The sequence below is a fragment of the Lutra lutra genome, chromosome 4 (assembly GCF_902655055.1).
Source record: "Lutra lutra chromosome 4, mLutLut1.2, whole genome shotgun sequence".
Classification (NCBI taxonomy): Eukaryota; Metazoa; Chordata; class Mammalia; order Carnivora; family Mustelidae; genus Lutra; species Lutra lutra.
Window position 1 is genome coordinate 3,004,629 of NC_062281.1, and position 23,811 is coordinate 3,028,439.

At 49.0% G+C, this 23,811-nt stretch overlaps 1 protein-coding gene across 24 annotated transcripts in view; it reads left to right on the forward strand.

Annotated features, from left to right (window-relative positions):
• Positions 1-23,811, forward strand: part of PTK2 (protein tyrosine kinase 2) — a 251,367-nt gene that overhangs the window by 108,049 nt on the left and 119,507 nt on the right. For all 24 annotated transcript variants that reach the window (XM_047725233.1, XM_047725252.1, XM_047725232.1 and 21 more), the window contains 2 exons: positions 12,822-12,901; positions 14,901-14,963. In XM_047725233.1, the coding sequence (XP_047581189.1) occupies positions 12,822-12,901; positions 14,901-14,963 (143 nt within the window). The remainder of the gene's footprint in view (positions 1-12,821; positions 12,902-14,900; positions 14,964-23,811) is intronic.

A 23,811-nucleotide genomic window follows, 5' to 3' on the forward strand; every position in this document is an offset into this window, starting at 1 on the left:
AGCTTCACAGACGAGGAAGAGTCGTACTTTCGGAAACATGGTGCATCTTAATCTGAGTTAAAAAGTTTGGAGCAGAAAGGGGAGAGGAGCTGGGGCCCCCATCGTGAAACGGGAAGGCTGTAGGTTTCCTCCCGCAGAGTTAGGGGAGCCATTTAAGGGATGTAGTCAGTGAACGTCTCGAGGAGAATTTTTGTCGTCGGGTAGTCAGACCACACTGATGGCGCCGGCATCCATCATGGACCCAATGGGTTTTAAGGCGGCTGCGAGCGGGTGAGCGGACTCTCCAGCCGTGCAGGCAAGAAACGGGGAGACAGAGGGTGCCTGGAGCGCATTCAGCCGTGGGTTTGATGGGAGTGGGAGACTGATGGGACATGAACACGAGGGCGTGCACTGCGTCAGTCCAGCTGCCTGATGGCGGGAGCGAGAAGAGAGGGCTCACTTCAGAAGGAAGGCGGTAGCCGGGTAGGTCGTTTTCTTTCCTGATGTGAGAAAGCTGCGGGTTCCTGCTGGGGAGACCCACGCGTGAGCGCAGGACGCCAGGACGCTGCTCCCAGGTACTGGGCCTGTTTTCTCACCGCATCGGGAGCGGGAAGCATGAGGGCCGGGGCCCGACGGGAGCTCGGGGAGGCTGAGCTCGACGCGGAGTTGCGTGGGAGAGGGGGTTGGAGACATGGAAAGAGGAGAGTCACGTTTTGATGTGGTGGAGATTGTTGGGGGCCCGCTCGTACCGCAGGGGTGACCTCCGGTTACGAGCTGCCCTGGGGCTTCCCCGGCTCCGTGGCGGCGTCTGACGAGCCTCGTGCTGGAGCGAAGCAGGTGACGGGTTAGCTGGTGGGTTTGCCTTGCATTCTTGCTCTCGTCGGTGATCTTTGTCACTGTTGGCATAATTTCTTTGTGATGATCCACCCCCGAGGGAATCCATGACTGCTTTAGTGACACGGGTCTCTGCAGTTCGCAGTCAGGCCTCACCGGCTGGCGTCCCTCCCTTTCGTAACTCGGGGCCGACCTTGCAGCCGGCCGCATTCTTGATCCTTCCACGCTGCGACCTGCTGTCCTCATTTTTCCTTCGATCGGACCTTGCTTCTGTCTCCGACTAAAAGTACCGCACGTGCTGGTGTGGCTCCAGTTTCCTCTTCCTCCGGAGACCTCTCTCACCGCGGTCTGTGTTGTTCAGCAGACTTCAGGGGACCCAAGAGGTGGGGAGCACGCATCCCGTCGTGCGCTCACCATGCGTGTAGCGGCCCAGCTGTCCCATCGAGTAAGATGCACGGCTGTGTCACCTATCCCGGTGAGTGAGGTGGGGTTGTCCATCCTTCCCGTGCCCCGCCAGTCTTCCACGTTCGGTCTGCAGGCAGCGCCAGGCCCTGGAGCAGTCGGCAGTTACCATCTGTGAATGTGACACGCGTATGAGCTCACCTTCCGGGACAGGACATGTCCCTCTCCATCCTGTGTGCCTCCGCCCCACCCTCTGCTTTCTCTGTTCCTGCACTTTCTCTTTCGCAACCTGACCCTTCTTAATCTCTTATAGTTGTTCAGTCATATGGCACATTTTTAGGAAGTCCCCAAAATACTCTGAAACATCACTCAAAGTATCTTTATCCTAAATAATTGCTGTCACTTTGTGTGTGACTTTATGGTATTCTACCACGGACCAGTGTTTTAAAAGAAATAAAAGAGCCGTCATGATACCGCCCCTTGCCCACGTTGAAGGCTGATCCATGCCAGTGTCCCAGGGACAGGAGACAGAGGGAGGTAAAGGTGTGTGTGCAGAGTCCAGGGGGAGGACAGGGGAATGACTGTTGTCACCACCAGTGAGTTGGCAGCTGTACTAAGAGCCGTGAGCGCACTCATACCCTCCGGATCGCGTGTGGCAGTGTCGGCAGTGTGTGCGGAAGAAATAGTGGACTGTGGGCAGTTCGATTATCACACTGACACTTGCCCTTGCAGGGGCGCACGGTAAAGGTAAGACGGACACGTGCGTGTGTGCGGGTGCTCATCGGAGCAGTGCACTACCGGAAGGGGAACTGGAGCCTCGCTCAGTAAGGTCAGTAAGAGGTTCCTCAGATAAGTTGTGCGGAGCGTCAGATGTGCGCGTCCATCCTGACCCAAGCGCCACAGCCGCGTTCGCACACGCGGGAGCCGTGACGCTGATGCTGGCGCTTTCCGCCACCCTGCATAGAACACGCGTGGTTCTGCTCGTGGGAGAAGACGTGCGTACTGTTGTTTCTACCCTGACCTAATAGAGTCGTGCAAGGAGCATGGTGTTCACGTTGCTGCTTTGACAAGGACCTGTGTGTTTACTCAGCTCCTTGTGCTAACCTCTCAGTGCAGAAGCTGTCCTGTTGCACACGTGGGCATTCCAGCGCTGTCACAGGCCACCCGTGTGCTCACCTGTGCAGGCAGGACCCAGATTGGGACAGTCCTAATGCCACCGTTGGAAATCAGCCAGGAGTTCAGAGCTTTCCCCTGTTTAAACACGTGCACTTGTGCACATGCACGCACGCGCGCACACACACACACACACACACACACACACACAGCATAAATAAAACTGTAGCCCTTCAGCGGCTGTTTGTAGCCAAGGTCTACTTAATTGTGAATGGAACTGAAGTATTTTGTAAGAACCTTTTTTTCTCTTCTTTTCCCCTTTTTAAAAAAATTAACATATAATGTATTATTTGCCCCAGGGGTACAGGTCGTGAATCATCAGGCTTACACACTTCACAGCAATCACCACAGCATATACCCTCCCCAGTGTCCATCCCCCAGCCACCCTATCCCTACTCCCCACCCCCCAGCAACCCTCCATTTGTTTCCTGAGATTCAGAGTCTCTTACGGTTTGTCTCCCTCCTGATCCCATCTTGTTTCATTTTTTCCCTCCCTGCTCCCCACGACCCTCTGCCCTGCCTCTCAACTTCCTCATACCAGGGAGATCCTATGATAATTGTCTTTCTCTGGTTGATTTATTTCGCTAACCATGATGCCCTTTAGTTCCATCCACGTTGCAAATGGCAAGATTTCATTTCTTTTGATGGCTGCAATTTTCCATTGTATATATACCACATCTTCCTTATCCATTCGTCTGTAGATGGACATCTAGGTTCTTTCCATAGTTTGGCTATTGTAGACGTTGCTGCTGTAAACATTCGGGTGCACGTGCCCCTTCAGATCACTGCATTTGTATCTTTAGGGTAAATACCCAGAAGTGCGATTGCTGGGTCATAGGGTAGCTCTATTTTCAACTTCTTGAGGAACCTCCATGCTGTTTTCCAGAATGGCTGTACCAGCTTGGATTTGTATTTTGTAAGAACTTGAGTGTGGAAATTTTCACTGAGTTCAGGGATAAGTTACCTAATAGAAGCCTCAGAGTTAAATGACACCCATTCTATAATTTTTTAAATCTTTTTTCTATTGACAGAAATATGTAAGATGTATACATATATGTGTACGTATATTTCCACTGGATTCCAGGCTAAATGGATCCATTTTTAGGGGGCCCAGAATTTGATAACCTTGATTCTTTTTAATTATTTAGTTTGGTAACACCCAATATGTGTATGCTTTTGTGAGGTGTGCTAGTTAGTACTAGCATGAGTGCCCGTGATGCTACGGCCCAGATGAAGAGAACACACCTGTTGTCTCCTGGTCCCTGTCCCTGTCACACCCCCCTGCCCCCACGCTTTCACTCCATGCACTTGGCCATGGTTCCTATGTGTCTGTCATCCCCTTGCATACTTCCCCTTGCAAGCTGGTCACATTTTACAGTGAGTGCGTGTTTGGTTCTGGCCTAGGGTACGAGCTGCCCGAGACCCCCGATTCCTCTGCATTCCCTCAGCGACCTGACTTGGGTTTGCATATTGTTTTGTATGTCATCCAGCTCATAGAAGCATTCCAGAAGATTAAAAAAAAGTTTGATTCTGTGCTTTTAGTTGTTTTCAGTGAGCAGTCTCATCAGCACATCTGGTCCACCGTGTTGGTGGACATGGAAGTTATCATAAGGCTATTTAAGCATGGATCCCGTTTGGTTCATTTCTAGAATAATTTTGAACTATGGTTAGAGTCTGTGGTTCATTTGCTGCTAGTCCAGATTTGTTTAGACCCGTTTCAGCACCTCCCACCTGCTGAGGTTGTTTCAAGGTTCTGGTTTTGCTGGAGGAGAACGTGTCTTCTGTGAGTGTTGGGCACAGAGTGTGACGAACACGCATGAATTCGAGATTGTTGGCAGTGTTGTTCAGGCCTCCCGTGTGTCTGGGATTCGTTTTTCCTGCTTCTGGGTACAGGTCAGGCCAGGGAGCGTTTCCTCTCGGAGCTTGGATATTTATTATTGCTGTTGAGAAGTTGGCTGTCATCCTGTCTTTGAAGGTGATCTGTCCTTTCTCTCTGGCCAGTTTGAAGAGCTTTCCTTTGTCCTTCGTGTTCTGCAGTTTTGTTACAAATCAGGTGTGGATCTCCACTCATTTCTTCCCGCTTGGTCTGTGATGTGCTTCCTGTACCTAGGGGCTCATCTCTTTTCATCAGTTCTGGAAATGTCTTGTGATTTTGACTCGGACCTGGCCTTTTCTCCCTTCTTCATGACTTGGCCTGAGGCCTCCACACGGGTCCATGTTAGAACCTCTCCGGCTGCCCTCCCTGTGCATCCACTTCCTTCTCCTGTCTTGCCGCTTTGTCCCCGTTGGATCTACAGTTCAGGTGTAAACCCGTCACATCACCACCAACTCTCCTCAGCCGCGGCCAGCTTGGATGGGTAATGCATTTGTTGAGTTTTTATCTAGAATGTTTTAAAGTTGTGTGTTCCTTCCCTCTTTAAGAAAATCCACCAGGCCATCATTTAAGGCTCTTACTGTTTTCTGATTTCTCTGCCTTTTATTTCTGTACCATTTCTTGTTAGAGGTAATGTCTCTTCTGAATTATAACATCTGAAATGGGCCTGACGTCTGCTGGTGCTGGCTTACACTCTTAGTGATCCGTTTCCCTGTGTGTTTGTTACGAGCTGTTCTTTTGTTGAATTTCACATGTGGGAATCTTTAGGGTCTAGCTGGGCAACTGGTAAACACTCCTGAGTGTTACCTGTTTTGTGATCTCTGTTTTAGAAGAACATACATTTTTTATTATTTTGGTTCTTGTATTAGGGTAGAAATAAAAGAATTATGTTTAGATCGCCTCTACCACCATTCTGATCCTGTGAAACAGAGAGCACTTACAATAAACTACCTTCATTTTATTATCTTAAAATTTCATCTGGCCCCGCTATTCGTTCTGTCCATGGTTCTGGGTGGTATCCCGCAGAAAGCAACGCGCCAGTGGGTGTGTGGAGGCCTGGGTTACTGGTTGGAGATTATCCCGCGGATGCAGTTTCATTTAAAGATGTCCCAATGTGAGATACTGCAAATGATTCACCAAGTGTTTTTGACCCACTTTAGAGTATTCTGAAAGATATTAATCAGCACACTCTAAAAATAAGCTGGAATCTTATTATAACCCTATTCACTGTAGAGCAGAAGTTATAAAACTAAGTCTTGACGCTAAAGCTAATGGCTCATTTTAAAGCAAGGGAAGCATGTCGAACCACGAAGCCGAACCACGAAGCCGAACCACGAAGCCGAACCACGAAGCCGAACCACGAAGCCGAACTGTTCCTTTGCCATGTAACATTTTATTCCTCTGTATCTCTCTGAAATCTCATTTCAGAAAGAATTGCCTTTGATCGGCGGCCTTCTGCAAATAATGGTGGCCGTTATGAGAAGAGCGAGGCCCATGTTTGGTCAAGAAGTTGTCATACGAACTCAATTTGTATCGATGTAGAACTCTATACAAATCATTTGGCACTCGAAATTTTCAGCCCTTGGGATGCGTGGGTCAGACGTGGAGTTCCCATTGTTTTCTCCTACAAATATTTTAAGATTAAAATGAGTACAGTTGACCCTTAAGCAATGTCAGGGGTGATGGGTGCTGAACCCCTGCACAGTCATAAATCCATGTATGACTTTGATCCTCCCCCCAGAACTTAACTACTAATAGCCTAGCCTTGATCAGAAGTAAGCTTTAGTAATAATGTACTCAATTAACACATATTTTATATGGTATATATGTTATATACAATATTCTTACAGTAAAGTAAGCTAGAGATAAAAAAAATGTCATTAAGGAAGTCATAGGGAAGAGAAGATACATTTATAGGACTGTACTGTGTTTATAAAAAAAAAAACAAACCCATGCATGAGGGGACCCTCCCGCAGTTCAAACACGTGTTGTTCCTGTGTGACGTGCATATCCATCTGTCCTGTCCTGGACATATTACCTGTAGCATAATTAAGACTTACTTGACAAAAGGAGTTCCGGTAGGAAGTTGAAAGGAGATACCAAGGTGGGAGCTGTCCCTCACCCTGAGGAGTAGAATCTGGAAGTGCCTGGGGAAATACTGAGGTACCAGGATGTGTGGTTTCTTGTTCCTGTGATTTTTATTTGAATGTTTTATCTTTACAAGTTTTTATTTAGATATTTGTATTATCAGAAATTGATTTCCTTATCTGTATTGTCTTGGCTATAAAGCGTTCTGTCAGTTAAAACATTTTGAAATGGCAGCTCCATGTGGGAGATTTTTAAAATTTTTTATTCTTTTAATACCTGACTTTTTAAAAACATTTTAATTTTATTTTATTTTTTCAGTGTTCCAAGATTCATTGTTTATGCACCACACCTGGTACTCCTTGTAATACATGCCCTCCTTAATACACACTAACAGGCTTACGCATCCCCTCACCCTCCACTCCAAAACCCTCAGTTTGTTTCTCAGAGTCCACAGTATCTCATGCTTCCTCTCCCCCTCCAATTGCCCCCAATTCACTTTTCCTTTCCTTCTCCTAATGTCCTCCATATTATTCCTTATTCTCCACAAGTAAGTGAAACCATATGATAATTGACTCTCTCTGCTTGACTTATTCCACTCAGCGTAATCTCCTCCAGTCCCGTCCATGTTGAGACAAAAGTTGGGTATTCATCCTTCCTGATGGCTGTGTAATATTACATTGTGTATATGGACCACATCTTCTTTATCCATTTGTCCACTGAAGGGCATCTTGGTTCTCTCCACAGTTTGGTGACCGTGGCCATTGCTGCTATGAACATTGGGGTACAGATGGCCCTTCTTTTTGCTACATCTGTATCTTTGGGGTAAATACCCAGTAGTGCAATTGCAGGGTCACAGGGAAGCTCTATTTTTAATTTCTTGAGGAATCTCCACACTGTTCTCCAAAGTGGCTGCACCAACTTGCATTCCCACCAACAGTGTAAGAGGGTTCCCCTTTCTCCACATCCCCTCCAACACATGTTGTTTCCTGTCTTGCTAATTTTGGCCATTCTAACTGGTATAAGGTGGTATCTCAATGTGGTTTTGATTTGGATCTCCCTGATGGCTAATGATGATGGACATATTTTCATGTGTCTGATAGCCATTTGTGTGTCTTCTTTGGAGAAGTGTCTGTTCATGTCTTCTGCCCATTTTTTGACATGATTATCTGTTTTGTGTGTGTTGAGTTTGAGGAGTTCTTTATAGATCTTGGATATCAGCCCTTTGTCTGTAGTGTCATTTGTGAATATCTTCTCCCATTCTGTGGGTTGCCTCTTTGTTTTGTTGACAGCTTTGCTGTGCAGAAGCTGTTGATCTTGAGGAAGTCCTAAAAGTTCATTTTTGCTTTTGTTTCCTTTGCCTTTGGGGACATGTCTTGAAAGAAGTTGCTGTGGCTAATGTTGAAGAGGTGACTGCCTATGTTCTCCTCTAGGATTCTGATGGATCCCTGTCTCATGTTGAGGTCTTTTATCCATTTCGAGTTTATCTTAGTGTATGGTGTAAGAGAATGGTCATGTTTCATTCTTCTATACATAGCTGTCCAATTTTCCCAGCACCATTTATTGAAGAGACTGTCTTTTTTCCACAGGATATTTTCTCCTGCTTTGTCGAAGATTATTTGACCATAGAGTTGAGGGTCCGTATCTGGACTCTCTACTCTGTTCTGTTGGTCTATGTGTCTGTTTTCGTGCCAGTACCATGCTGTCTTGAATACCTGACATTTTCAGTGTGGGAATTGTCAGTTGTCATTTTTCCCCCCAAAAGGTAAAATACATATGGGTCCAAGTCTGACTTATTCGAAGGTCTATTTTCTTTTTCTTTTCTTTCTTTTTTTTTTTTTTAAGATTTTATTTATTTATTTGACAGAGAGAGAGATCACAAGTAGGCAGAGAGGCAGGCAGAGAGAGAGGAGGAAGCAGGCTCCCTGCAGAGCAGAGAGCCCGACGCGGGGCTTGATCCCAGGACCCTGGGACCATGACCTGAGCCGAAGGCAGCGGCTTAACCCACTGAGCCCCCCAGGCGCCCCTCGAAGGTCTATTTTCTGTACTTACTTGATAGATTGAGTAACGGACCTGTCTTCTTCTGTTGTCACTTTTGTGTACTTCAAGAAGTACTCATGGTATTGAGGATGTGGGTAAACCTTGCACACTGGCTCTGTTCAACACATTTCCTGGTCATCCCTCTGTATGAAAGACTTTAGAAACGGGAAGGCATTATACATTTGCCTTCAGCCCACCTCATGGACTTGGACAGACTCTCACACTGGTAGGATCACTCTGGGCGTGGGACCCCCAGAACCAGCCTCAAAGCTTAGTCACTCACTAGGAGGATTTACAGAACTTGGGTTGTTTGATTCTCTCACAGAGTAAGAAGAAAAAACCTCATGAATATATACAGTCCTTGCCACAGAAAGATGTCCAAACACACCACGTTTCTCGAAGTAGGAAATTGACATCAACATGGACGCAGATTAATTTGAAAAACCGAAGACGGGACTCCTGGCGGCTCAGATGGTCAGCGCGGACTCTTGGTTTCGGCACGGGGCGGGATCTCAGGGTTGTGAGGTGGCCCCTCGTCGGGCTGTGTGCTCAGCCTGGAGTCTGCTGGGGTTCTCTCTCCCCGGCGGCCCTCCCCTGCTTGCACACTCTCTCTCTCTGAAACAAATAAATAAAATCTTTAACAGCAAGCAAACCGACCACCACCTCTCAGAGATCTTCTCTTAGAAGACGCGTGCTCCCGTGCTGCACTTGGGGACAGCGCACAGCACCTGTCTGTGGCATAAAGAGAGACTGCGACATGATATCAGGCGAAGCAGGCGGTGTGTGGGAAGTCATTTCGTGAGCCCCTGCGGGCGGCGGTGGGCGGGATGTGCTCCCCACCCACCCTGCATCGTCTTCCCGTGGAGGAAGACTGTGGTCTTTGCTGTGGGAGAGTTTGCGGGAGATGCGGCCACACACTGTAGGGTCGGCCAACTGGTGCTTGAGTCTTCACTCTTACGACACTCGCTGTGTGACCATGGGTGACCTGACTTCCCTGATCTTTCTGTATAAAATGGGACGACTAACCCCTGCCTTGAAGACTTGTAAAGATTGCAAACGACATCTGTGACAGCGCGGGGCCTCGGCCCTGGCAGGCGCTCCTTAAATAATGGGCAGCTCCTCTGCTGTCGCCCTCATTCTCTCTAGGCTTGTTCTAAGCCTTTTTATTTTTTTAAAGATCTTATTTATTTATGACAGACAGAGATCACAAGTAGGCAGAGCTGTAGCCAGAGAGAGAGGGGGAAGCAGGCTCCCCGCTGAGCAGAGAGCCCGACACGGGACTTGTTCCCGGACCCTGGGACCACGACCTGAGCCGAAGGCAGAGGCCTTAACCCATTGAGCCCCCCAGGTGCCCCTTGTTCTAAGCCTTTAAGTTGGGGGTGGCGGTGCTGTCCTCTCACGGCGGTGCTGCAGACTGCAGGACACGTCATATACAGGTAGGTCTGCCGGCCAGGGAGCACAGTGTGCTTACTTGAAGCAGTTTTATCCACATATACTTAAATGCTCAATAAATTGCATTTACTTCACAGACGAAAGGCAGTGAGTTCCACTGGAAGTCAGTAGGAGATGAGAGGCAGTCAGAGATGTCTTATCAGAGAAATGAACATGGGGTGTAGTCGAACCCCGAGTCCTAAAGAAAGATGCCTGAGCACAACTTTGGTCTGTGAACGTGGTGGTTTCGGAGAACATCATCAGCGGATGGGGTTTGCCGTCTGTGCTCCTGCAGACACGGGCTGCTCAGGGCTTGGGGTAGGGATGTGGGGAGCCAAGGGTCTGTTGGGCGGCTTTGTGTGGGGTCAGTCCACTCTGCAGGGTGCACGGATCACTTCAGGCCGTGGGGACACGGCACTGTGTGCCGAGAGAAGTGCACTGTTGATCTAGGAGAACAACGCCTAGAGCTTTCCGGTCATGTTCATAATGGGGTTTTCTACAGAAATTAAGTTGTCATTTCCTCTCTGTGCATTTTTGCAACTAATGTGCATTCGGTTTTGATGAAAGAAATAAAGTATGTGATTACGTTTTCCCACCCATGAAACGTGCTCAAAAATTGTAATTAATCTTTAAGATGATTTTTTTTTAAGATTTTATTTATTTATTTGACAGACAGAGATCACAAGTAGGCAGAGAGGCAGGCAGAGAGAGTGGAAGGGAAGCAGGCTCCCAGCTGAGCAGAGAGCCCGATGCGGGACTTGATCCCAGGACCCTGGAATCATGACCTGAGCTGAAGGCAGCGGCTTAACCCACTGAGCCACCCAGGTGCCCCAAGATAATTTTTTAATGATGAATTTTACTCAGCAGGTAATTGATATTCTGCTGTGGTTTCTTTGAAGTCCTAACTGAATGGTAAACTAAGATCGACTGGTTCAGTCAGAACAACTGTGCTATTTCTTTGACTCATGGAAATACACGTCTTGTTGTACCTCTTGTGCCTTTACTTTTGTGTGCGGTAATAAACCTACTTAGGATGCAAAAGCTTAGCTTTGAAGTTTCGATCTATTTTTTGCTATATAGGAGAAAGGGCCAGTTGAAGTATAAATAAAGTGATTCTAGGATTAAAGCTTTTTACTTAATTTAGTGGGTTGAGTAAATCAGTTCCACTGAGTCAGTCGTAAATACCTAATATGTGTAAACAGTAGAAGTTACTGTTGCTTACGTATGTGGAAAGTGATCGTTACAGAGGTACCCAAACCCCAATTTGAAGACTTCATTCATTCATTCATTTGCCCACTCATTCTGTTAATCAATGTTATTAACTGCCTAGGTCTAGGTGCTAATGCAGAAAATAAGGCCAAGGTTTTGAGAGGAAATGTTGAGATCAGAAATAGCCTGGGGTTGCCCGTGGCCAGGTGACTGGTCGTCGCTCCTCCCCGAGACAAGGGAGTGAGTCGGCACGTGCAGCGCGCGTTGGGTGCTAGATTCTGGGTGCCCTAGAGAGGGTGTTCCCTTCTGAAGGCTTTCGCGCTCACGGTAGGGAAGAAGGTGGTGAGTTGGCGGGAGGAAGCGCGGGGCAGTGTGTTGGCAGATTTCCTAGGCCGGCGCTGCCGAGCGGCGGGGCAGGTTCAGCCGGCCGCTGGCGGTCCGGCGTGAGCGGAGCTCGTCCTGCGCGCGGGTTTCTCTAGTCGCTCAGCAGTCAGCGCGGCGAGGGAGGCGGCCGGCCCGTTCCGGCAGCCGCTGTTTTTGTCAGGCAGTTAAAATAAAGGGCTAATGAGAGACTGGGAAGTCGGGGGTCCTTGTCGGGGAAGGTCACGATGATGACATCCGTGGTGTAAGGTGGACAGAGTTTATCGGGGGTTAGAAGTCTTTTGAGCAAGTGAGCTGACAGCTCCGAGGTAGTAGCTGAAGAGCAGGGTCTTTGGAATTTTGTTCTAGGGCAGAGGTTATCACGCCTTTTCTGTGAAGGGCCTGAGAGTAAATACTTCAGATTTGAGCACTAAGAGACAAGATCAAGGGTGTTTGAAGTCCTTCCATAATACGGGACAAGACAGGTTTGCACGAAATGTTGTATTGCCGAATTGTACTACAGGAATGGAGTGTGGTCTCCGTGACGCGGTGCTGCTGTGGGGAATAACGGACCTCCTTGGGAGCGGCCACACGTCCCCGACTGTGGCTCAGAGTGGCGCTCCCTGTGGCCAGGTCTGTTGCGTGTGTTGCTCCCTTAATGCTGTTCGAGAAGGAGGTCCAGGGTGTTTCGTCTTGGGAAGTGTCTTCTTCCTGTCACATGCGCTCAGGCCAGCCAGCAGTGCGCCACTCACCGTCACCGAGCACAGCCGCTTCTCAGAAGGTGCTTGTGGACTTCTTCTGGATTCTTCTCTTTTTTCCGATTCAAATTCAATTTAATTAACGTAAAGGGTCTTACTAGTTTCGGAGGTAGAATTTAGTGAGTCATCAGTCGCTTGTAACCCTGGTCGGTGCCCATTCCAAGAGTCTCCTCGTTATGTTGGATTTTACACGTGTTGTGACCTTGCAGATTACTCACATACAGGTGGAGGTGAGGTGGGACGTGTTAGTTGCAGAGTTACACGGGTTTGGAAATATGTAAATTTTCTTTGCCCTTGCCATGGGGGTCCAAAGAATGCTGGGGGGACTGTAGTTTGAGTTGAGAAAATACATTCACTGAGGATTTGTTTGGAACTGGGGATCTTCCTGCTTTCCCTTGTGGCAGCGTGGTGGGGCGCAGTGTCTAAAGCTGCTTGCGATTCAGGTGACGTTGTTGCTTCTTAAAGTTTAAGTGCTCTCGGATTATATGAGTTCCCAGTAAGTCCATTTTATTTCCATAGCTGTTTTTGGTGTTACTCATTTTTATATCCAACGTCTAGTACAATTATTGGCCCAGTGTCTGGTGGATGTGAGCGGCACCCTGGAAGCAGTCGTGGAATGAGCGACTCTGCCGCGTGCCCTGCTAACACAGCACTGTCTCCCCGTTCTTCTATTGCAGGTCAAGAGCGACTACATGTCAGAGGTAGCTGACCGTGTGGACCAGGACATTGCTCTGAAGCTGGGCTGTCTGGAAATCCGGTAAGGTGCTAACTGGGCATTGAGGGCTTTGCTGCTCTGAGGCGTTCTTTAGTTTGGGAAATTATCCAAGTATTTTCCTTTTCCTCATAAAGATTATTCATAAAATACTGAATAAAATTTGAGTAAAAATTAGAGATTTTGAATTAGGTTTTCAGTGTAACTTTTAGAAATCTTAGGATCTTTTAAAATGATATTTCATTGCATTTAGAGCTGGAATGACTGATGAGCGTGCACGTGTGTGAGCAGGTCTGAAAGCGCTCTTCGGTAGTCTCCTGGGGGTCATGGAAGTGACCTGTGTCACTGGGGTCCCAGGTGCTAGCCATGCGCCACAGGCAGGGACCGAGGAGTTCAGTGCGCTAGCGCACACCATTTAAACAGAAGCACAAATAGCCACATGCGGCTAGTGGCTGCCATGTCGTAGGTTACGGGAAAAGGAAATCTGAGAATGTCGTTCTTAATTCTGATAATATTTGTCACCATGTGTCATATGTTATCTTCTATGCTAGCATTTTAATTTTGAATAGAAGAGTATTTTACCTTTTTCGGGTATGATTTCAATTAAAATTTACTCTGGGCTTCTAGTTTAAGATGAGTTGGTTAAGCTGCCACAGTTTGATTATGTTTGCTCAGAACAGTTAGAATTTCCCCCCAAGGTCACTATTTTTTATACTGCACGAGGCTGTTCCATACCAGTCCCTACAAGGACCCGAGGGCAGTTAGGGTGTCACTCTCAACTCTTCATTAAAATTCGTGTTCAGCCTTAATTCTGTTTCCCAGGAACAGAAATCATCCCTCACTGGTCTCTTCTGTTCCTGTCCTACCCCTGAGCCCTCACAGCTCTAGGCAGAAAGCATCCTTGGCCGCCCCTTTCTGCCTCCAGACAGTGCTGCACGGGGTTATCTGGAGATGGGGTCAGAAAGCACGAGGTGTTGGGCGAGAGGCACTGGGACCACCTGGGTTCTCGGTAGCTTTCCTGCTCCTTCCCACACGGGCCTCCCGTGCTGTGTTTATCCCTCTCTCTGCCCCATGCAGTGTCCCTGACTTCATTGTGAAGTGAAGGGCTGCAGGAGAAGCCTGACGGTGCAGCCTCCCCCTGCAGGCCCCTCCTTTACCCCCCTGCCCCTGCATGGGGAGAAAGTCAGAAAACCAAACTGAGGGACCCTTCAGGGGCTCTCTGTAGTTTTTTTTATCTAAATCTATTACTTGCATTTTGAGTAGACCAAAGAAAAAGCCAAACAAATGTAAAAAGCAAAGCCAGTATTTATAGTATTAGAGACAGGTTTGAAACGGAGTCTCGTCCTCCTATTACATGACTTGAGACGACAAGTCCTACCCATGTGTCCCAAAGCAGCTCCAGCGGGAGGTGTCCTTCTGCCAGGTACCGTGTAGGTGCAGAGAGAATCCGGCCCACGCGTGGCAGGTTCTGTAGAGAGAGGACCTGGCTCCCGCGAGGCCCCACTTGGCTTGACTGGGTAGTGTGGAGTGCGGGGGAAGGCCAGACGACGAACATTCAGAGTGGTGGACAGCGCTGCCCAGGCCGGAGCCTGCCTCCTCCCTGCACAGCCTGCCCTGATGATTCTGTCACACGTCGGTGCACTTGTCCTTGGTGACAGGCGGCCCTGCAGGAGTCAGTGGACTTGCTGCTCGCCTGGAGGAGGCTGGTGTCCCCGCAGCCATCCTGATCGTGCAGGCTCTCACCGACAGACGAGCACAGTGGCCAGCAGTCGTAGCTAAGCTCCTTGCACCTGGAGTCTTTGCCTCGTCCTCACAGAGAGCCACACCTGATTCACACTCAAGGAGAAAGCCAGCTCGTCCAATAGGACGGAGCCTGTGTTCACCACTCTCTGCCTCCCAGGGGCTTGGGAGTCACCGCTGGGGTCAGGTTCGTGTTCATTACGGCACAGTAGGGTGTCTGTGGCCGAGCCGCGGCGCCGTTTCCGCTGAGCAGCGCGGACGCTCCTTACACGTGTGTGTGAATGTGTGTCTTCCCTGGTTTTAGGCGCTCATACTGGGAGATGCGAGGCAACGCGCTCGAGAAGAAGTCCAACTACGAAGTGTTGGAGTAAGTACCCCCGCCCCACCGCGCCGCACGCCCAGCAGTAGGCCAGCCTTCAGGCTGTGGGGTTAGTTTGCCCAGAGTTAAATCCCAAACCCAAACACTGCCATTTCTGGAACAGCCGCATCTGGGAGAAGGAAGGTTTTAGAAGCAAAGAATTCCAACGACAGTAACCGCGCGCGCAGACGTTTCCACTCGTTGGCGAGCGCCTTTGGGCTAATCGTGTGGCGTCAGCACGGACTGCCGCCTCAGCTTTAATCGTATCGGGAGGAAGTGTCTCTTCCAGTTGGCGTCGGATGCAGAACTGCCGATTCCGTTCCTCCTCACATTCCCCGCTGACGTTGCTGGGGGTTTCCACGGGTGGAGACGTGTGAATCACTTGTTGCTTATGGAACAGGATGTTTAGAAAAACAAAGTTTTTCGGATCATGGAATGAGTTTGTGTATTAGAGTTTTCCATCAGGTTGTCTTATCAGTGCATATCAGCTGGCGCTTCTGTCTGGGGAGGCGAAGTTCCGTACTGCGTCGTTGATGATTCATGCAGCAAAAGAGCGTTGATCTTTCAGTCCCAGTGAAGGTCTGCTGTAGTTTCCTTAGGAATAGTGGCACATCTGGCCAACACTTACCTTTTCTGGCTGTACTATTACTGAACTCCTGGTGGCTTTTGGGAGGTATAAAGTAAACTGGGGAAATAAAGTAAAAGGTACCTGTCACCACTCTGCTGTGAGAGCGGCTTTGGCTGCAGATCGTGCCAGAGTCACGTTCCGTGGAATGAGTCCTGCCCTTCAGAGGATGGTGTCGAAGTCGTGAAGCCACTAACCACCGAGACAGAAACCGCCAGCACTCACTGGGGCATAGATTCTCTTCACGACTGTCGCATTCTTCACCTGCTGGACTTGGTGCTCAGACGCACATCACTGGCATTGAGGAGATCGTTGAAGATCTTGTCTCGGGTGACGCTGGGCTTGTCCTCAGTTCAAATGGAGGTTCAGGATAACAGGAGGAGTTTTACCTGTTTGGTTATTTGGTGAATTATCTGTTCCTTTGTCCATTGGTTTCTTTACTCATTCATTCACTTAACGGACGTTACTGAGCGTGTGCCGAGCCGCTGGCAGCCCAGTGCTGGGTATTCAGAAATTAATAATCCAAAACGCTCACCCTCAGGAAGCTTCCAGCGAGCAGGGAGACTCAGCTGGGTGAGCAGGGCTGTACAACAGCGTGCCCAGGGGCTGAAGTAGAGATGCCTGGGGGCGGGGGGCTGTCGGGAGCACGGTCCTTGATGTCCGAGGTGATTTCAGGGGGGGACGAGGTCTCCCCAAGTCTCAAAGAGAGCATGTGGGCAGGTAGGGGGAGCTGCCCGGGAAGAGGGATGAGACTTTGAAGGCACCGAGACACGGAAGTTCAGGTAGCAGCTAGAAAACTGTCCATGCATTGTGAAGGCCATGTCGGCAACAGCCCACTGCTCTCCAGGAGTCTCTGGTCCTTGGCCGTGGCTGACTCCTGGGCCATCCGCAATAGGACAGTGGTGTGAGGAGCTCTGTGATTGAGAGCGCCTATGTTCACAGAACTGGGGTTTTATTAAAGAAGGCTGGAAAAGGGAAGCAGGGAACCAGGACACCCCTGCATCCCTCCTGCCCACTCGAGAAGGGGCGAGGCTGTGTCGTGGGCACGGCAGCATTGGCAGCGAGTGGGGTGGCGCTGGCTGAGCTGGGGTCTGTGGGCCGGCTGGCTGCTGAGACTTGTGTTCTGTCCTGGGCCACCAGGGATTCTGCTCACAGGAAGAGTTTCTGTTGGACAGGGAACCGGAGAAGTTGTTGGAGCCTGTTGATTTTCAGTTCTGAGGGAACGAGCATGTTTTTTCAATGAAAAGGAAGGAGAAACGTGGATTTATTTTATGTTTTAAAATCACTCATACCAGTAGCATTAAAATCTTCCGTGGTCCCCCGTGCCTGGTTTCTAATGTTGTTCATCAGTGAAAGGAACCAGGGCTCCTTTGAAAAATGCCTTATGCTGGGGGTGGGGGGAAAGGGGTATAGGAGGGGCCTGTGCATCTTGGTGCCAGAAGGGAGGAAGTGCTCGGTCAACGTGGGGCGAGAGCACCTGAAGTGCCTAAAGCTGGAATCATTTGAGCTACAAAGTGAGCGAGTAGTTTTAGATTAGAACCCGGAGCATAGAGCAGATACCTGGGAGGCCCTCCTCATACACATGAGTGAACACGTGAGAAGTGACAGATCTCCCCTACAGAAGAATTCGAAGTAATTTATGTAGATGTGACCACGATGGGGGCAGAGCTTAAAATGCCACCTTAAAGGATGGGCTGTACTTGGAGACTTGTACAGGACTGTGTTGGGGGAGGGAGTCAGCGGGCAGTGAAGAAACCTGGCCAACACCACCTGAGCTAGATGAGCAAGGTCGGCCTCAGCAGTGACAGGCCACACCCAGGCCAGGTGCCCTGGCTGGGGTCAGTGGAGAAGGCCACTTCACCTCTGGTGGCTTCCTCTCCTGTACCCGTAACCCCAGTCTCATCATGTGGAAGCACAGATAATTCCTCGTCGAGGGACATTATTCAAAATACCAAACCAGTACACCTTCAAACTGTCAAGATGGTCCAAAATAAGGAAAATCTGAGAAGCTGATGGAGCTGAGAAGAGCCTGTGGAGCCATGATGATGAAGTTGGATTCTGAACCAAAAATGATGTAGAAGAAGTGATGAAATTTGAATGAAGTACAGACTGTTTCTAATAACAAGTCAGTGTTGCAGTAGGAATTGTGGCTGACGTGCCATGCGCGATGGGGACTAGGAGTGGGAGGGGCCTGGGCATGGGGCACCCGTGGGCCTCTCTACTACGTTTCCAGCATCTCTGGGCAGCTGAGACTATGCTACAATAGTCTGTCTCCATTTAAAGAGAAATGATATGGGAATGGAGGTGAAAAGCCAGTGCGGAGATAGAGGTGATGATCTCGAGAGTTCCAGCCCGTGGTGGGCGGTTCCATGAAGTCCCAGAAAGACCTGGGTGATACGTCACCTGGCAGTTAGGGACAGGACGCCAGAACACCTGTTGGCGTCCTTCGGGTCACCGTGAAAGCCTGTCCTGTTGCCGTGAGCTGTATCCTGCCCTGTCCCTGCAAGGCCACAGCAGGAGCTGCGGTGTCACAGGGTGGAAGGAGCCAGGCGTGCGGTAAAAGGACACAGAGCCAGAGGACAGTAGGGGTCCAAATAAGACCTACATGCACCACGCACTGACGTGTTTGTGGCAGCAGGACAGAAGCAGGGATCCTTCAGGGTGGGGGTGGGGGTATGTTTGGAAAGAGGAGTTTTCAGGTTAAGCCCTGGCCGGCTCAGTCCCTAGAGCGTGCTGCTGTCAATCTCTGGGTCGTGAGTTTGAGCCCCACGCTGGGTGTGGAATCTACTTAAAAAAATTAATAAATTTAATTAAAAAAGAAAAGATCTGTTTGAAGCGAAAGACAAAGATTGCATCAGAATTGGTGTAAATTTGGCTTATTTCTAGGGAATACGGAAATTGAGGCGATGGGAGAGGAGGTGGGGGGCAGAGGACAGACCTAGGCACTAATGGGTGGGGGTCTTTGAAGTGGAGAAGGTGGGGGTTACTGTGCACAGGGGAGGGCCCGTGTTATGGGAGAAATGGGTGCAGGGTGGTGTCATCACAGGCCCTCTCGGGGGGTGTGGGGGGAAGGCTGAGTTACCTGTAGTCTGGAGGTGGCTGTTGTGTGTTCTTATGTAGGTATGCTGTGTAAGTCAGGCAGACATTCGAGAGAAGGAAAAGAAGAGTGGGTTTAAGAGGCTTACGGTCCCGGCTGTGACTGTGCTGGGTCTGCCCTGCCCGTTCTCCAGCCCCCGCCCCAGGTGTTCTGTGTAGCAGCGGATGTTGTGTGACTGTCTTCTCGCCGCAGAGTGTTTGGTGTGGGTCCTGCTTCCACTGTGTCCCGTTCCCAGTGTGTGCTTCCAGGGCCACAGAGTGAGGGCGGTGCTGATGCCTGCCTCAGTGTGCGGGGTCAGGGAGGCGACCGCATCGAGAGCCGAACGCAGTGCGGGCCCTGAGTGAGCCTCTGCCCTTGTTCCCCTTGTGATCGGGTCCAGAGGAGAGCTTGTCCCTCACACTGAAAACCAAACTGTGTAGTGTTACTTCGCAGTGTTCGTAAGAGAAAAGCATATAAAGGAATGTCAGAGTTCATCTGTTAACTTAATCTTGAACCTTTTCAAATCGTTTTCATTAGTTTACAAGGTAGTAATGCATTCTAGCTGAGAAAATTAGGACAGAATCATCCGGTAAGATGGAACTCCCATGGGTTTGTGCTCACCACCGTCAGTCGTACTGTCTTCAGGAACAGCCCTGCAGCCCCTCCCCTTGTGTTCCACGTGTGCACACGCAGCAGGGCCGGGCCGGGCCGGGCCGGCAGGGCTCGGCGTGAGGTCGTGACTGTGAGCGTGCAGCCCGCGGCCTCCCGTCGGCCTGGTTCCGGGAGCCGTTGGCGCTGACCGGGCGCGTGGCCGCCGTCAGATCCGGGGGCGTGCTGCGTGTCACCAGTTCGCGCCGGGACGCTCTGGTCCGTGACAGCATGAGGCGGCGTCACCATGTTTCCTTGTTCGTTTTTGCCTGGTGATCAACGAAGACAGCTTGTTCTGTTTGCTTTCTCTTGATTACTGTTGCTTTTGAAGACCTGCCCGTGTGCGGGCCGCCATACAGATTCCTTTTTTAAATTTGGCTGGATTTTTTTATAGTTTTTACATCTTTTTATGTTTTTCATTGTTAATATTAAGAGGTTTTTGTCATATTAACTATGTTTGTCGTATTTGTTCTGTATGTTCTTCCCAACTGGTCTTTGTCCGCTGTGACTATACGACCCATCATCACCTAGGACTTGTTCTTTCTTTCTTGTCATTTTTTTTTTTAATGTAGTAAAATCTGCCAGTTATTTTCATTTTAGTTAAGAGTTTCAAGACCTGTTTGTTCTCAAACTTTTGTGGAGTTATTTCTATTTTCTCATCTCCAAAGATGCAGATATTTATTTTATTTTTATATTTATATTTATTATTATATATATTTTATATATTTATTATAAATATATATTATATATTATTATATATAAATATATTTATTATATTTATTTATATATATTTATCTTCAAAGGTTTTCTTGGTAGTGGTGGTCTATGCTAACAGCTTCTTTGGCTTTCGCGGGGACTGTCTTAACGGGCTGGTGTAAGACCATTTCCCTCCAGTAGCGGACTATAAAACATTCAGACGCAGAGAACGTTGAAAAAACCGTGCCGGGAGCGTATGTGTACCCGCCTGCCCCTGAACTCTTCGGGTAACATTCTGCCGTGTTCGCTTCCCGCGACTGGTTTCTGTGAGTGTTTCAGTGTGGTTTAAAAATGCACTTTCTCTTCAGGCTGGTTAACGTCTGTCTTTCGTGGTACTTTGTCTCTTGACATGTCAGTAAGTGAGAAGGCGTGTGTGTCCCTCTGTGAGAGTGGCTGGGCCCGTTTCCTCCTGTGGGTCAGTTCGTGTTTGCTCTCTATTTGGGATTTCTTCCTAGAAACACAAAGTGTTTTTATCTTCTTGGTTACTTGAACCTCATGTCATTATTCAGTTACCCTCAGGCTGCCTAACCATACACACTTCCTTGTTTTGGGGGGACTTCTTGTCCCGAAGTTCACTTTGCCTTCTGGAGGTTAGCACTGACCCAGCTTTCATTTTCTCTCCTTGTATTACTTCTTCTGTTCTTTCCTTTATTACTTTTCTTCTATTAATTCCCAATTTATTACATCCTTAAACTTTTACACGTGTATCTTATAAGCATCATAGAGCCAGGTTTCGCAAATCCAGAACGTGTTTCTTCTAACTGGTAGATTTAATACATTCGTATTTATTAGGATAAACAATATATTTGGACTGACTCGTGTTGTCTTTATTTTTGTTGTCCTTTTTTTTCCCCAAAACTTTGTTTTTTGGGGAGGGGATGTCTGTGTGTGTGTGTGTGTGTGTATTTTCTTTTTCTTTTTTCTTTTCTACTGTTTATTTCTTAATGGGTTTTCTTATTCTAAATCTCCTTGTCTCATGATTTGGAAATTTATAAACTATTTGTATTCTTTTACTAGTCACACTTACATTTTGACCTTCTGTATTAACCAAGTTTAGATCTTTTTCTTTTTTTTAAACCAAGTCTAGATCTTAACATTCTCTTCCCCCCTCTCTTCTGGACACCCTCTCTGTACATCCTTCCGGCTCGCACGCAGTTCCGCCGTGTGCTGGTTCAGTGTTTATCTCAACCCCGCGCGTTAGATGTTGTTGTCGTAACCTCATGAAGACACGGTCGATGCAGCAGCACAGACACCATTTTACCTCTTGCACATCCGTGTCTGCCTCAGACCACCCTTCCCACCTCCTCTGCCTTCAGACGCTATACTCGCTCCACGCTCAAGAGATCGCCTTCGGTACGGCTGCTGACCGATGTGCGGCTGCTTCTTTGCGGTCACTCTGTCCCTTTAGACCGCTGCGTTGCTCTTCCGGTCTTGCTCGTGCCTCCTCTTTGCATTTTGTTCATGACCCAGCTTGGATCCGCGTATTTCATCTGGAAAGTGTATGTGCCGTCGGCCCTGGAATTGTCAGCACTTGGACCTTTGTGGCTCTTACCCTGGTTCGTATTTTCCATCCATTTCTCCCTGTGATGGTGTCTGTGTCGTTCTCTAGATTTGCCCTCTGAGCCCTTTATTCCCTCCTAAGTAGTCTCCGTCCTACCTCACAGCTCATGTTTCATTTCACCATTGATACTTTCCGATTCCAAGTTCATTGCTGGGGATGTGATCTGCTCTTCCCAATAATTGCCTTTTGTCGTGTGCTTGTGTGTGTGATGTGCCAGGAGTGTGTCCGTTGGCTCCTCCTCTGACTCACACAAGCCTCCAGGTGGCTTGAGTCAGAGCTGGTGGACCAAGCTTGGGCAAGCAGGGCTCCCCAGGGACTTCGTGGAGAGCCGGGGTGAAGGGCACAGCTGCAGCCTCCGTCGGGTCCAGGCCCATCCCCCCATACACGCCTTCAGACGGTGTCCCGTCCAGAACCCCAGAGCCGGTACTTGTGGCCGGGGTCCCAGGGCTCCTGACCCCTAGCTCTTGGCGCGGGCCAGGCCAGGCACACGGGTCTGCCTGTTTGTCGCCGTGCTGTGTGAACAGTCTTGTTGCTCAGCCTGCCTTCTGGTGTCCGCTTCCCTTTTTCTTACAGTATATTATTTAGAAATTCTTTTTTATGTACCTTTGGTGGTAAAGTTCAGATTCTGACATCTTGAAAGGTAGCTTTACTGCATGACCAATTCTTGACTCGCCGTGGTACTTTCTCAGTACTTTAAAAATTCATGGAGCTGTTCCTTCGGTTCTGTCTTCCCACACCACTGTCGGGAAGGCTGGTGCCAGGGCTTTACACCTGTGCCCGCTGAGCGCGTCTCCCGGCTGAGTGGACTCTGGGCCTCCTGCCCCAGGGACCTGGCAGCCCGGGTCCTCCAGGGCCTCAGCATTTCTCTTTCCTACTGGTGTTGCTGGTGACTTGGGGCCACTTAGAAAGGTGTGTATTTTCTGGTACAGAAAAGAATTCTACACAAGTGCAGAGTTTCCCTTGTTTCCTATTAGTTTATTTTAGGCTTCTCTTTTTCCCTGCCAGTCAGGAGAAAAGTTGTGAAATAGTCCGCAGGATTGCCTAGTTTCTGTCAGAAAACTTAAGGACAATCTTGGTTGTTTATAGCTTAATGAGGGCTGCCCCTTCGACTTTACTGTTTCTGAGTAACTCTTTTGAGTCACGCTGGAGATAACTGGGCTGGCTTCTACGAATGGGGAAAGCACTGTGGAGGGACCTCTGAAGTTCTTCTTTAAAGAGCTAATCCTTCCATGTCTTTCACCGTCGGTAGAACCAGTGTGCCTTCTCTGTAGGCAAAGGGGAGACGTGTGGCGAAGACGCCCCAGCCCCGGCCTCAGAACACGGGCTCCCGAGGGTGCGTGCCTCCAGGAGCAGAGTGGCAGGCAGGTGGGTGAGACTCCGTGTGCGCCTTTGTGAGCAGAGGGGGGGCAGGGGAGGAAGGCACCTGCCGCCGGAGGTCCGCTCAGAGGTTTTAGGAAAAATGTTTCATACTCAAGCTAACAACTGCATCGTGACAAAGACAGATTAACCAAAATAAGCTGTGATCCCGTTGAAGGAAGAATTTTACACACCGCTGATTCTTGTTTAAACCACTGACTTGTGTTGTGAAGTTACATGAGTTACTTCACCTTTCAGTTCTGCTCATTTCCTTGTTACGTGGTTTGCTCTTTAAAGAAATGTGTTTTTCATCATCTTTGCATGTGATGTAGTCCTCTGTAGTTGTTTGTGTGCTCGTGTCTGTTTTCTGCTGCGACCGTCCGCTTCGCGGACCAGGGGGCCCTCCCGCTATTCCCACCGCCGAGCAGCATCTGACGTTCATGTGGTGTTTCAGCGATCGGTTTTTCTTGAAGGAAACAAAAATGCATGATTTAAAATTATCTGAGGTTAGTTACAAGTTTGCATTGTTCTCATTTCTTCATTGTCTTCTAGTCTCTGTCTAGCGCTTTCTTTAGTTACCTGCCGTACATAAAGGAAGGTGCTGATGGCTTTGGCCTGAATCGGCAGTGGCTTAACTGTTAGATCAAAGGTCATTCCTCTTCCATACAGGACAAGCCCTACCGGTCACTGTTCCTCTCTCGTCCTGCCCTCCCTGCGTCCGTAGCATGGCCCCCTTCCTCCCGTGACCTAGGATGGCTGGTGGACCTTCCAGCCTCCCAGAGGAGGAGGAACTGGACGCCCTCTCTCTCCCTCCCCGCAAAGACACAGCTGTGTA